The following is a 12,736-nucleotide window of genomic DNA, read 5'->3' on the forward strand; positions in this document are numbered from 1 at the left end:
ACTTAAAGTTAATTATATGATCATACATGCACTCAAATCCTTCATTATTCAAACAAACCTAATCTATATAGCAAGACTACAGTCGATGCACATATTGATCATGTATCAATCACTAAGGTGATATGAATCTAATGGTCTAAGAAAAATAGATAAAAAGGAATCATAGATATTTTGAAAAGACTGAGATTTTTTATTCATAATGTTATTTCTAGATCGACCTGATATTTATAGACTTACAATTAAGCAAAAGGATATTAACAGGTGATTAATCCACTACTACTAGACTTAAGCAAATAACTAATAATACGCATAAACAAAGGAAATCATGCCGAAATAACATCCCATGATGCATGATCATGGTGCATGGATTACATGGCCATGGTACATAACATAAGGATGCGTCCGAGTTCTATTCAAAAAAGTTCTACGGAATACTACAGTTGATGTACGATCATACCATGCATTGTCCATATAAAAGATTTTCAAAAGTATCGGATTATCAATGAAGTAATCTTTCATGAGACGATCAAGTGCAACTTCACGTACAATCTCCATATATGTGCACTAAATCTTGACTCTGTGGTGTTTTTGGGTTGAACCCGTGAACAAGTTTATCTAAATGACTCATGTTCGTGTCAACTTTATGGGTTCATTAGTTGACCTATTTAACTTTTTACTACTTTTTAAATAATACTTAAAGTATTTGACTAATTTTATGCAAAAAAGTTAACTTTAAAAAATCGACGTATTTAATTGTTTAAAAAAAATAAAATAATGTGTAAATTTAGAATATTGAAGTACTAATATGTAAAAACAGCTTAACACATTTTTTCCAAGTTAAACCGGGGTGTGTTCGTGTCAACCCGTAAATACACGTATCATGTTCAGGTTCATGTGTGTGACATAGTTTTTGAAACCGTGTCATATTCTAATTCGTATTAAATTTCAATTTTATCTCTGATTCGACCCTCCAACATAACCCGTTTAACAGCCTAGACGAAAATAAGTAGAGTCGTTTATCACAGTTAAATTATATTTTTTTAATACAACATATTCATATAATTAAGATTAACACAAAAACCCAACCCAAAAAAAGTAAAAAATACAAGTGTCATAAAATTGAAATAATACTCATCTCATCACTTTAAATATATACAAGTAAAGCTCAAAATTCACTTAGTTGAGCTGTGTGTGGGCAAAATGGAATGATGATCCATCCATCCGTAAATGGTCTGCTTCTGTCTCCCGTTTGGGGTTTCTTTTTAATATTATTATCCCTAAAATCCCACTCGATATTCACAATCTTTACTTTACTTGAATTGAGTTTAGTGATCCAATTCAATTCTGCATTTCGTGCTTTGCTTGCTTGCAGCTGCGTGACTGTGAGGGCAATCCAACACTATTAAAATAACAACAGTGGTAAACGACATCGTTCCAATTAATCTCTTTCTCTTTCAATGTTTTGCTTGGTCAATAAGCATTCTTCAATATCTTTATATGTTTCACCACCACTTATCTTGTTTTATTTGCTTGCTTGCTTTTTTATTGCCAAGTTAAAACTTTACACATTTATCATTAATCCCACTTAATTTGAGCAAATCCTAGTTGGGGTCTTAATTTTGTTCAAGATTCTTGATGGGTTTTTTTTATATCTTGTGTTAGATTCTTAGTTTTATCAAATTCTCAACAAGATTGTGTTTTTATGAGAAACCCTTTTTTGGGTTTTCAATTAAAGTTGTGTTTGAATGGTTATATGATCAAATCAAGTGTTGTTCAAGGGTTTGTTTATATTGTTTTTGGTGAAGTTTTGATCTTTTTATTCAACAAGATTTTGTTTTTATGAGAGATTCTATATGGGTTTTCAATAAAAGTTGTGTTTGAATGGTTATATGATCAAAACAAGTGTTGTTCAAGGTTTGTTTATATTATTTTTGGTGAAGTTTTCATCTTTTTATTTTAGCAATCTTGACTGATTTTGGAGTAATGATGGCGGTTACTTCCTCCTGCAAAGGGGATTCAGTGGGGATGGATAATGGGAAATATGTTCGGTACACGCCCGAACAAGTTGAAGCTTTGGAAAGATTGTACCATGATTGCCCGAAACCGAGCTCACATCGCAGACAACAGCTCATTCGCGAGTGCCCGATACTCTCGAACATCGAGCCCAAACAGATCAAAGTCTGGTTTCAGAATCGACGGTAATAAACTTATTATCTTGAAACACCCCTTTCATCTTAATATCATTAAAAAGAAATCCCATTTTTTGACCAGAAAGAATTGGGTGGTAATCTTTTTCAAGTTGTGAGACTAATTTTTTGGTTAAAGATTCAAGTTCTTGATCTTGAAACACACCCTTTCTTCTTACATGCATAAAAAGTATCCAAGTTTGTGACTTTTTAGTTGACTTTTAAAGTTCTTGATCTTGATACACATCCATTTTGAACAAGAAATAATTAGCTTTTTTCTAATTTCTTTTCGGTCAAAATTTAAGTTCTTGATCTTGAAACAAGAATTTACCATTTTAAACCTGAAAGAATTGGGCGGTAATCTTTTTCAAGTTTTTGTGACTTCTTTTGGTTAAAAGTTGAGTTTTTTATCTTGAAACACACCTTTCATTATTATTTCACAAAAAAAATATATGAAATTTGGACCAGAAAGAATTAGGAAGTTATCTTTTGGAAGTTTTGATGAGTTTTTAATTAAAAAGTCTAATTTGTGTATATACAGATGTAGGGAAAAACAAAGAAAAGAGGCATCAAGGCTGCAAGCTGTGAATAGGAAGTTATCAGCAATGAATAAATTATTAATGGAGGAGAATGATAGGCTGCAGAAGCAAGTTTCTAACTTGGTGTATGAAAACGGTCACTTCCGTCAACAGACTCAAAACGTAATTAAATTTGCTTCTTTTAATTTTCAAAATTGGGTTCTTTTGTAGGTTCCAAGATTTTGAATCTTGATGTGTCAAAAGTTCACTTCATGTTATTTTGAAATGTTTCTTTGATCTAGGCCTGTTAAGGAACCAAACCAACACGAAGGGTGCATGTTCATGTTCGTTCGTTTAACTTTAACCGAACAAACGACCGAACACGAACAAACAAACGGATTTTTCTTGTTCGTGTTTGTTAACAATATAAAAGAACGGGTCACGAACACAAACAAATGAAATAATTGATCAAAAACCGATTAAAAGTAAATATGTACATCGATTTATTGGGCCTAAATAATAATAGAACTAGACTAAATTGTAATAGACCTAAGTTTTGGTTCACTGAATGTTCGGTTCGTTTGCGTTGATCATTTTTGTTAATCTTTTACCATATGTTCTGCAGATGGCGCTCGTCACCACAGACACGAGTTGCGAGTCGGTGGTGGCGAGCGGTCAACACCACTCAAGCCCTCAACATCCACCAAGGGATGCTAGTCCTGCAGGGTAATTCAGTAATTTAACCTCTACTACCTACCTTTTTTCTTTTAAAATAATTTTTTTAATATTCTTGATTGATCACTACTTTATATGAATTTAGATTTGAAAATTGTGTTTTTTGTATGTTTTTTAGGCTTTTGTCTATTGCAGAAGAAACTTTAACAGAGTTTATATCAAAGGCGACTGGGACTGCTGTCGAGTGGGTCCAAATGCCTGGGATGAAGGTTATTTGCACTTACTTTAATTAGTGTTATTAAAATATTAAAATGGTGATTAATCATTCCATTAACCTTTAATTAATATTATCTGTTGATTAAATTAAAATTCTTGTTAAAGAGACCTGCTAACCTTCAGATTCACATTAGAATCTCATCATTTGAGTCATTATCCTCCACATTCAACCTTTTTGGTTGTCTTTCTTTTTCTTTGATATTGTTTATATTCCTATTTGAACAAGTGGCAATAAAGAGAAATATGTTTATGGTTTTCGTTTACGTTTTCATTTGATTACTTTTAAGAGCTACTTATTGTTTAAAATGCAAAATTGGTATGGATTTTTATATAATTTTGACTCCAGCTTTCGCCTGTTTGTATTATTTTTTGTACTAAATGAAATACTTTTACCACTTGCCAGTAGTTTCTCAAAGTTTTAACTTTATATATAATATGAAGCTGACATCAAAAGTCAAATTATATATATTGTTTCCTTGAACTTATGTTTCAAATTGGTCGGTTTTGAAAATCTTTTTAACTGTTTGGTTTACAATTTTCCGATTAATATTAAACTTTCATTGTTATTTTTTTTATTACTAACTAATATTAGATATAATCTTTTAAATAAAAATATTGTAATTGTTTGGTTACAATATTCCGATTAATATTAAACTTTCATTGATTTTGCAGCCTGGTCCGGATTCCAATGGAATCATTGCTATTTCTCACGGATGCACCGGTGTTGCCTCACGTGCATGTGGTCTTGTCGGTCTTGAACCTACAAGAGTAAGCCCCCCCCCTGTTTTAATTACCGGGAACCGTAGTGGGGCCCACAACCATAGTACTGACTTTTAAGCTTCGATTTCAGGTTGCTGATATCCTCAAAGATCGAACATCATGGTATCGTGACTGCCGAACCATCGATGTTCTCAATGTGCTCACAACCGGGAATAATGGAACCATCGAGCTGCTTTACATGCAGGTTAGCTCACGCTCGACAAGGATCGAGCTCAACTCCTTTAACTTATGAGAGCTCGAGAGCTCTGCTTGCAGTAGTTTTTCGAACTCTGATTGTTTATTTATTATTAATTTGTTTACTTATTTAGCTATTTTTATCATAATTATATATATAATAATAATCCTTATATAAATATATATTTGATAATTATTACATAAAAATTATCTAAAATAATAGGCTTGTTTAGGCTTGGGGTCCAGTTCAAGCTCAATAAGTAAGCTCAGGCTTGGGCTCGTTTATTAATCAAGCTCTACTTATGCTTGAGCTCGTCTCGATTCAAGATTTTAATGAGCCAATCTTTAGTAGCTCACGAGTGGCTTGGCTCATTTACACCCTTATTAAAAATGCATTTGTACAAGTTGTGCTGACTTTGATGGTTTGACTCTTTTGTATGATCATGTTTTATTTTATAGCTTTATGCACCAACTACTTTAGCACCAGCGCGTGACTTCTGGTTACTGCGTTATACATCTGCTTTGGAGGATGGTAGCTTAGTGGTACACGCAAAATAATACTTTTTTTTCTTCTATAATATGTTCCATTTGTTTGTTTTAAAGAAATGTCATGACTTAAACTTTGACTTTTCTAACATTAAGGTGTGTGAGAGATCATTGAACAACACTCAAAATGGTCCTACTATGCCACCGGTACCACATTTCGTGAGAGCCAAAGTTCTTCCAAGTGGTTACCTCATACGACCATGTGATGGTGGTGGCTCGATTATTCACATAGTTGACCATGTTGACTTTGAGGTATGAGAAAGGAAGTTAACTTCAAATTCAACCAAAGTACTAATGTTTTGCTGTATTATATATTTAGATTAAATTCTAACTTCATATTGTGTAGGCCGGAAGCGTTCCTGAAGTTCTACGCCCTTTATACGAGTCATCCACGTTACTTGCTCAAAGGACAACACTTGCGGTATAACTTTACCTTAAATTTTTTATTTTTTAAAAGTGATTTTTTTTTAAAATGAAATTTATCTTATTTATTTACTTTTTAGGCTTTTCGCCAATTAAGGCAGATTTCACAAGAGATTTCTCAACCGATGGTCACTAGTTGGGGGCGAAGACCGGCTGCTCTTCGTGCACTCGGTCAACGAATGAGCCGGTAATTACTATTGTCATTTCTTTTACTTTTTTATTATTTAATGTTGTCAAATATTGAAGATTTTTTTTAAAATATTTTGCAGAGGTTTTAATGAAGCCGTTAATGGTTTTACTGAGGAGGGTTGGACTATGATGGAAAGTGATGGCGTTGATGACGTTACGGTTCTCGTAAACTCGTCTCCTGATAAGGTTATGGGTGCAACTCCAATGTATGCAGATGGGTTTCCATCAATTAGCAATGCAGTTCTTTGTGCTAAAGCTTCGATGCTCTTACAAGTAAGTTGCTCAAAGTCAAACATACCGGTTTTAAAACCAAAAATGCGTCACACACTTGTTACAATTTTGGAAATGTTTTAGCAATAGTTTGAGCATTGACCAAAAGTCAAAATTCTACAGAATGTGCCTCCTGCAATACTTACAAGATTCTTGAGAGAACATCCATCCGAATGGGCTGATAGTGGTATCGATATTTACTCTGCTGCATCGGTCAAAGGTGGTCAATGTGGATTACCAATTGCTAGAACCGGGGGCTTTGGTGGTCAGGTTATTCTTCCATTGGCTCATACAATCGAGCACGAAGAGGTATATGATCAAAAAGGTTGAAACTTCGTAATTATTTAATGATTAATTAATATAGGTTTTTATGTTTGAAACAGTTTATGGAGGTTATTAAGCTAGAAAACACGGCTCATTATCGGGCAGATGACATGTTAATGCCTGGTGATATTTTCTTTTTGCAAGTAAGTAGTGGTCACTCGGGTTTGTGTTGACTTTTTTATCTTTGACTTTGAAAGTCAAACTTACTCTTTTTTGTTTCCAGCTTTGTAGTGGAGTTGATGAAAATGCGATCGGGACATCCGCCGAACTCATATTTGCTCCGATCGATGCGTCTTTTACCGACGATGCCCCTCTCTTACCTTCCGGTTTTCGTATAATCCCGATTGATAATGTAATGTTAAAGTTAACTTAACCATCAATATCTCTCACTTATATATATATAAGTTAACATTTACTTTGATTTACACAGAATTCACAGAACCCGACCCGTGACCTTGCGTCGACTCTTGAAGTGGGCCCACCTGGGAAACGAACACCGGATTATCTTGGTCAAACAGGGTCAACAAAATCTGTTATGACCATAGCGTTTCAGTTTGCGTTTGAAATTCATCTTCAAGAAAGTATAGCTACTATGGCTAGACAATATGTGCGCAGCATAGTATCATCAGTTCAACGGGTCGCGTTAGCCCTCTCACCTTCGGCTTTTGGCCCGCGAAGTTTGCAAGGCCCGTCGGGTACCCCTGAAGCTCAAATGCTAGCTAGTTGGATCTGTCAAAGTTTTCGGTAATTAAGCATTTTAATCAATACTACCTTGTGCTACTCAACCTGTTCTAAGTGAATCAAAATATAATATTTGGTTTCTGATTTTTATGTTGTAGTTGCTTTCTTGGTGAAGATCTTTTCAAAACGGTTGATGAGCGAAGCGATTCCATGCTTAAAACACTTTGGCATCATTCGGATGCCATAATGTGTTGTTCATTAAAGGTAAAGTTTTCATCTTTCATACTTTTAGACTGAAACACACGTGTTTCTTGAATCAAAACATTATTTTGCAGGCGTTACCCGATTTCACTTTTGCAAATCAAGCGGGATTAGACATGCTTGAAACAACATTGGTTTCGCTTCAAGATATTACTCTCGACAAGATTTTTGATAGAGGTGGAAGAACTAGTATTTGTTCTGAGCTCCCACAAGTTCTACAACAGGTTTATATTGGTTTGAAATTTTGAATAATGACATGTTTGACTTTCAAAAGTCAAATGTGAATGATTGGATTTTTTATGGTTTGACTTATTAGGGGTTTGCTTGTTTTCCGGGTGGAGTTTGTTTGACAAGCATGGGGAGGCCTGTGTCGTATGAACGGGCTGTGGCGTGGAAGGTGTTGAATGATGAAGAAAATGCTCACTGCATAGCGTTCGTGTTTGTGAACTGGTCGTTTGTTTGACTTTGTGAAAGTCGAAAGAAAAGTTGTTTTGTTTAGAAAGACTGGGTTTAGAAAGTGAAATATGTTGCATACGATTACTATCATAGTATATTTGAAGGGCCATGGTGTTCTTTTGTTGTTATATTCCTATACTATGTGTTTGGTTCTTTTGAGTTTATAAAATCTTTGTGGTTGTTACTCTAATTTAAAGATGATTATATTCGCATATAACTGTAACATCACTATTTTTATCTTGTCATTGAGCCATCATAGCCATATATCCTATATAATATAAAACAAAAAATAACGAAAACAACTAAAACACCACTACGTTGAATTCTTTATAATAGAGAAAGTTCATAAAAAACTGAAGCACGCGTTTATATTTAGAGGTTTATATGCAGCCCTTGATATTTTGTTTTTAGTGTATTGAAATGAGGAATAACAATAAAATACGTGTTTATGAGTAAGATAGAGACATAAACGAAGAGTTGGATGTTAAGGCTTTTGAAAAGTAAACAATTAAAAAAATTTCAGTTAAAATATAGAGATAGAGATAGAGATAGAGATGGAGAATTCAAATGCTATAAATAAAAACAAAATTAAAAAAAGGGAAAAAATACTTTTAAAAGTAATCATTACATTTGAATGTTATGTCTTCAAGCTCTCAATAATCAATATAGCCAAGAACTCAAGAAGTGTATGTGACACCTAGAAGTCAGAGTCACACGTTCAAGTAGTCTATGTCACACCCATAAGTCTTTGCCACATGTCTTTATGTATCCTTTGTCACAACTTACAACTGTTATTTGTTGATTTGTCTTTTGAATATCCTTTATTTTTTATACGTGTGTTTTATTTTCGAAGGTCAAGCGTAAATGATTGTATGTCTAATGGTTTAATTGACAAGCATAGGGAGATCCATATCGTATGAACGAGCAATGGCATGGAAAGTGCGGAATGATGAAGAAACACGAGTATTGTAACATCATGAAAGAAGTAAAAGTAATAAAGTTTGCAAAATATTTTTACTTTTAAAACTTCAAATGAAATAGAAAATATATAACTAATTTAATAAGTATTATCACATATTTATTATTTCATGTGAACGGAAAGGCATTTATTCTTCCATGTCATGTTCTTATGAAAAGAAATGCGACTTGGATCGTTGACTCTTAAACACAAACATTTCGTCCATTTCTCAACCCTCGACTCACAAGTTGGTTTCCGTAGGCTTCTGTTTTGATACATGGCATATGTTCATGGTTATAAGACGGTTACATTGTATACTTTGTTTGATCATATCAAAATGAATATAACTTAAATAAAAAAAACTAGATAAAGATGCACAATATTAGAACAAGTCATTTTAATAATATTCAAAGTCTATATATTACATTTTCGGGCAAATACGAAACATCAAATATTGCAGAGCAACAAGCCAAAGGAATCATGCTCCACATAAAATTTCCAACATAAAGATGATTCAATAACTAGCAACAAACTTATAATTATATCAACAATGTTACTAGATGATCCATAAACCACATCGATGATATTCATGTTTCGAGATGATAAATGTTTAGAAGATGGGAATACGCTTCTAATACTCTGGCCGGCAACAGAGTCTCCTCAACCGAACGCTTTCTTATAAACACAAAGTTAATGTAATGCTGCATGTTGACTTTTGAGGTCAAACTGTCACATATAAGTTTCAAAAACAAGGAAAAACCTTTAAACTTTTAAATAAAACTTGTTACTGCTTATGTAAGCAAATTATTTTACTATGACTATGCTGCAGTCAACCATTATTCTTAAATTATCATAGCATTCAAATCAATTTTGAAGTTGAAATGACATCAAAAGTCAAGCTATTATAAAATGTTACACTATCTTACAATCGTACATACCTCAGAGTTGTCATGCTCATACCGAATCAAGAAAATGCATCTGCAACCCCTAATATCATGCAACTTTCTTTGAATATCAATAACTTGAGCATCATAATGTCTTGCATTACCTGTTTCCTCCTAACAACACACCGAAAAAATTTAAAAATTAGCCTCCAATAAACAATTATAAAGTTTAAAACTTCTTTACGAATCTTACTAACTTGGAAGCAAAGTACAGCATCTCCAACCATGACTTTATAGCATTCCGAGTCCTCAGGTGGAACCGACCGTTCACGCACATTTTTAATGTGCACCCACTCGTCCTCTTCGGGCCCAAAACCATCATATTTACCAGAACTTCCTAAAATTTGTATAAAATTTAGCGTTTAGACGTGTTAATTAAACTTTTAGAAGGTTAACTGCTAAAAGATACAAACTTACATATCCACTTGAACTAATAAATCTGTATGTTTCGAAAATCTTCGCATCGTACCTACAAAAATTACAATAATAAAACGATGTTAGTATGATTATGAACTTAATTATTTAAATATTTATATTGTTACATGTAAAAGATTACCATGCACCATCTGATGATTTTGCTTCATATTCCAACTTTGACAAATCTATAAACTTTTCTCCTGCATAAATTTGTTGCATTATATCAGAATATACAATGTTGACCACTATCTTTGTTATGACTCAATCAATCAATCAATCATGGTAATCTTTTACTATGGAGGGCAAATAAGTAATTTTGTATGGAAAAATAATACCTTTAGACGTATCGGAAATTTCGTTCACGTTGGGGACAGTAAGTGATGTATCTTTTGGCGTAAGACATTTCTGCCTATCAAGAAACCAACTTTGGACCTAATATATAACCATAATACTAAAGTGTTAATAAGTGCAAAAAGAATCAAGAATTTATATTTTTTAATAAATAATGTTAGCAAGTATGAAAAAAAGGGTACAAACCTCGGTCCATTTTAAAAGCGGTTTTCCTGCACGACCTGCAGAACGGCTGTTAAAAAAAACCAAAATTTACAAGCTGTAATGTAAACAAATCATGAAAATAAACAATATAGAGATAAAAGAAAGCAGATATGTGTGATAGATAACTCACTTGAATCCAGTTGTTAACTTCTTAATAACCTCTGAATTTGGAATTTGCTCTGATTGTTTTAGTACTCTGTCCATTTTCTCCATCTGTGAAGTTAAGAATTCACTAATGATTCTTTGACATCAACACGAATGCATACGCCTTTCAGTTGTTATTTTTTTAAGGAAATCAACCATTGAAGGAAGCCAAGAAACTAATATATACAAAGATATAAACTTTAACACTTGAATACAAAACAATAGCCATAAAGATTCAAGAATGTATAAAACTGATTTACAACAAATGAAGACCATCATTGTATACAAACCAACTTCCTAATCGAACTTCTATCACCGATTTCATCCCTTAAAAAAATCCAAGAAACCCTTTTGAACAACCTAAAAAATAGTGATTATATAACAACCTAAAATACATGTAAATCCTAAAAAATTAAAAATTATCAAACACCCTCTAGAGACTAACACCAATGCAACAAACATATTGTTGAAATTTCGAATATTGTACGAAATGATGGAAAAATAACATAAAGGAAGAGTTTTTACAGCTAAAGATTGGATTTATGTTCAAGAAATTAGAGACCCATATGAAGAAACATATAGATTAACAGAGAAGAGTGTGTAATGTGTGACCTCGGCTGTTGTAAACCCTGTGAAGACATTCTTTTGGCCTCTAGAACGAAGGCCATGATGATCCATGTGTAAAACCCTGAAAGGTGTGTTTGTGGGTAAGAGGTTGAGCGGGAAATTGGGGAAGAAGAAGAAGAAGAAGAAGTTGTTTATTGATTTGTTTATTTTTGTTTACTAGGGCACTTATCTAACAGGTTTCAACATTTTCTGCTTTCTTTATTTTGAAATTGTAGTTTCATAGTTAAAAGACAAAGTAACACCGGTGGAGAGGTAAGAGAGGGATTTGGTTTTTACTGTTTTATATGACCTATTTTGATTTATGTTCTCAGTATTTAGTGTTAGATGTATCTGGGTGATTATATGAGATTAGACGAGTATGTGGTTTTCACTAGTTGAATCTTTAACTTAACGGGTTTTATCTCACCGCACTGCCATGTCTTCGGGCGAGTGTTCATAGGCGGGGCCTTAGGTGAGAGTTTTTCACGAATCTAAGACGAGCGTATCCTAATGTGGTGAATTTAGCCAGTAACCCATTCACAGAATTCGTTGCATTAAAAAAAAGACAAGTATTATGTTGATTATTATTGCTGACAGTTAGACACATTACGTTAGTGAAAGTTGCTTAGTGGAAACTTCATTAGTGGTACCGAATCACTAGCCGTTCGGTTGTTGCTAACAAGTGGCAACTAACGTTTGCTACTGATCATACTTGTCACTGATCTGATTAACCAGGTTGTTGTTAATCTCCGTTACCACTGATGATCATTTTCATGCAACTTTTATATCAGCCATGTCATGACCCTTTTATTTAGTCAAGGGTCTCTTGAGATTTTTGTGTGATCAAAATGATAATAGTCTTGACCGGGCATACGTTTCACACATTCTAGCTTTATATTAATGTTAATTATTATTTCGTGTTTGATTTCAAATAATTTTTTGATTAACAAGAAGGAATCGAAGAGACCAAAATCAGCTATATGCATTAAATCTTTATTCTTCTGTATGTATTGAACAAACATGTAAAAAAAAGTATGTCACCATGTTTTAAAATTGTAAATACTCAATTGTGTGTTGACTATGTGGATTCCAACAATTTGTGCAAAATTTTAGAGAGTGACTCAACTATTAACCAGAAGTGTACACTGGATTGCTTGTCCTTGATTTAGCCAACGACCCCTAATCACAAGAGGGTAACAAGTGGTACCAGAGTGTGTTCGAGCCTTCGAATTAAGCTAGTCAAATTCGTTAACTTCAAAGTTGTGAGAGAGGATATAGAATTTGGTGCCCATTTGGAGACGTGCCCGAACTACATGTGACAAGAAAATAAGGTGGCCATGACTCACAGGTTAA

General features: G+C 33.5%; 2 protein-coding genes across 2 annotated transcripts; one reads left to right on the top strand and one right to left on the bottom strand.

Moving 5' to 3' along the window:
- The first annotated feature begins 1,546 nt into the window (after positions 1-1,546).
- LOC143556668 (homeobox-leucine zipper protein ATHB-8-like) lies at positions 1,547-7,906 on the top strand. The gene is made up of 18 exons (XM_077045936.1): positions 1,547-2,198; positions 2,728-2,887; positions 3,330-3,430; positions 3,558-3,648; positions 4,328-4,423; positions 4,506-4,619; positions 5,069-5,152; positions 5,252-5,407; positions 5,502-5,576; positions 5,659-5,765; positions 5,848-6,040; positions 6,161-6,346; positions 6,421-6,504; positions 6,585-6,713; positions 6,792-7,105; positions 7,201-7,306; positions 7,378-7,527; positions 7,620-7,906. The coding sequence occupies exons 1-18, from the start codon at positions 1,984-1,986 to the stop codon at positions 7,764-7,766; spliced, it is 2,508 nt and encodes an 835-aa protein (XP_076902051.1). The 5' UTR covers positions 1,547-1,983; the 3' UTR covers positions 7,767-7,906.
- Positions 7,907-9,628: 1,722 nt separating this feature from the next.
- LOC143556659 (protein SAWADEE HOMEODOMAIN HOMOLOG 1-like) lies at positions 9,629-11,457 on the bottom strand. Its single transcript, XM_077045929.1, has 8 exons — positions 11,390-11,457; positions 10,764-10,846; positions 10,616-10,661; positions 10,414-10,510; positions 10,218-10,278; positions 10,071-10,130; positions 9,859-10,024; positions 9,629-9,775 (listed from the first exon to the last, which is right to left on the bottom strand). Exons 1-8 carry the CDS (start codon positions 11,453-11,455, stop codon positions 9,635-9,637), a joined length of 720 nt encoding a protein of 239 aa, XP_076902044.1. The 5' UTR covers positions 11,456-11,457; the 3' UTR covers positions 9,629-9,634.
- Between the last annotated feature and the right edge of the window lie 1,279 nt (positions 11,458-12,736).

Source organism: Bidens hawaiensis, unplaced genomic scaffold, assembly GCF_021521415.1.
Source record: "Bidens hawaiensis isolate Kalapana, Puna unplaced genomic scaffold, B.hawaiensis_p1.1 tig00018666_1, whole genome shotgun sequence".
NCBI classification, from domain to species: Eukaryota; Viridiplantae; Streptophyta; class Magnoliopsida; order Asterales; family Asteraceae; genus Bidens; species Bidens hawaiensis.

Coding starts and splice junctions, on each gene's coding strand:
- LOC143556668 (XM_077045936.1), top strand. CDS start 1,984: ATGATGGCGGTTACTTCCTCCTGCAAAGGGGATTCAGTGGGGATGGAT. Junction 6,505..6,584: donor GTGATATTTTCTTTTTGCAA/GTAAGTAGTGGT, acceptor TTTTGTTTCCAG/CTTTGTAGTGGAGTTGATGA. Junction 6,714..6,791: donor GTATAATCCCGATTGATAAT/GTAATGTTAAAG, acceptor TGATTTACACAG/AATTCACAGAACCCGACCCG.
- LOC143556659 (XM_077045929.1), bottom strand. CDS start 11,455: ATGGATCATCATGGCCTTCGTTCTAGAGGCCAAAAGAATGTCTTCACA. Junction 10,847..11,389: donor CAGGGTTTACAACAGCCGAG/GTCACACATTAC, acceptor TTAACTTCACAG/ATGGAGAAAATGGACAGAGT. Junction 10,662..10,763: donor AAGTTAACAACTGGATTCAA/GTGAGTTATCTA, acceptor TTTTTTTAACAG/CCGTTCTGCAGGTCGTGCAG.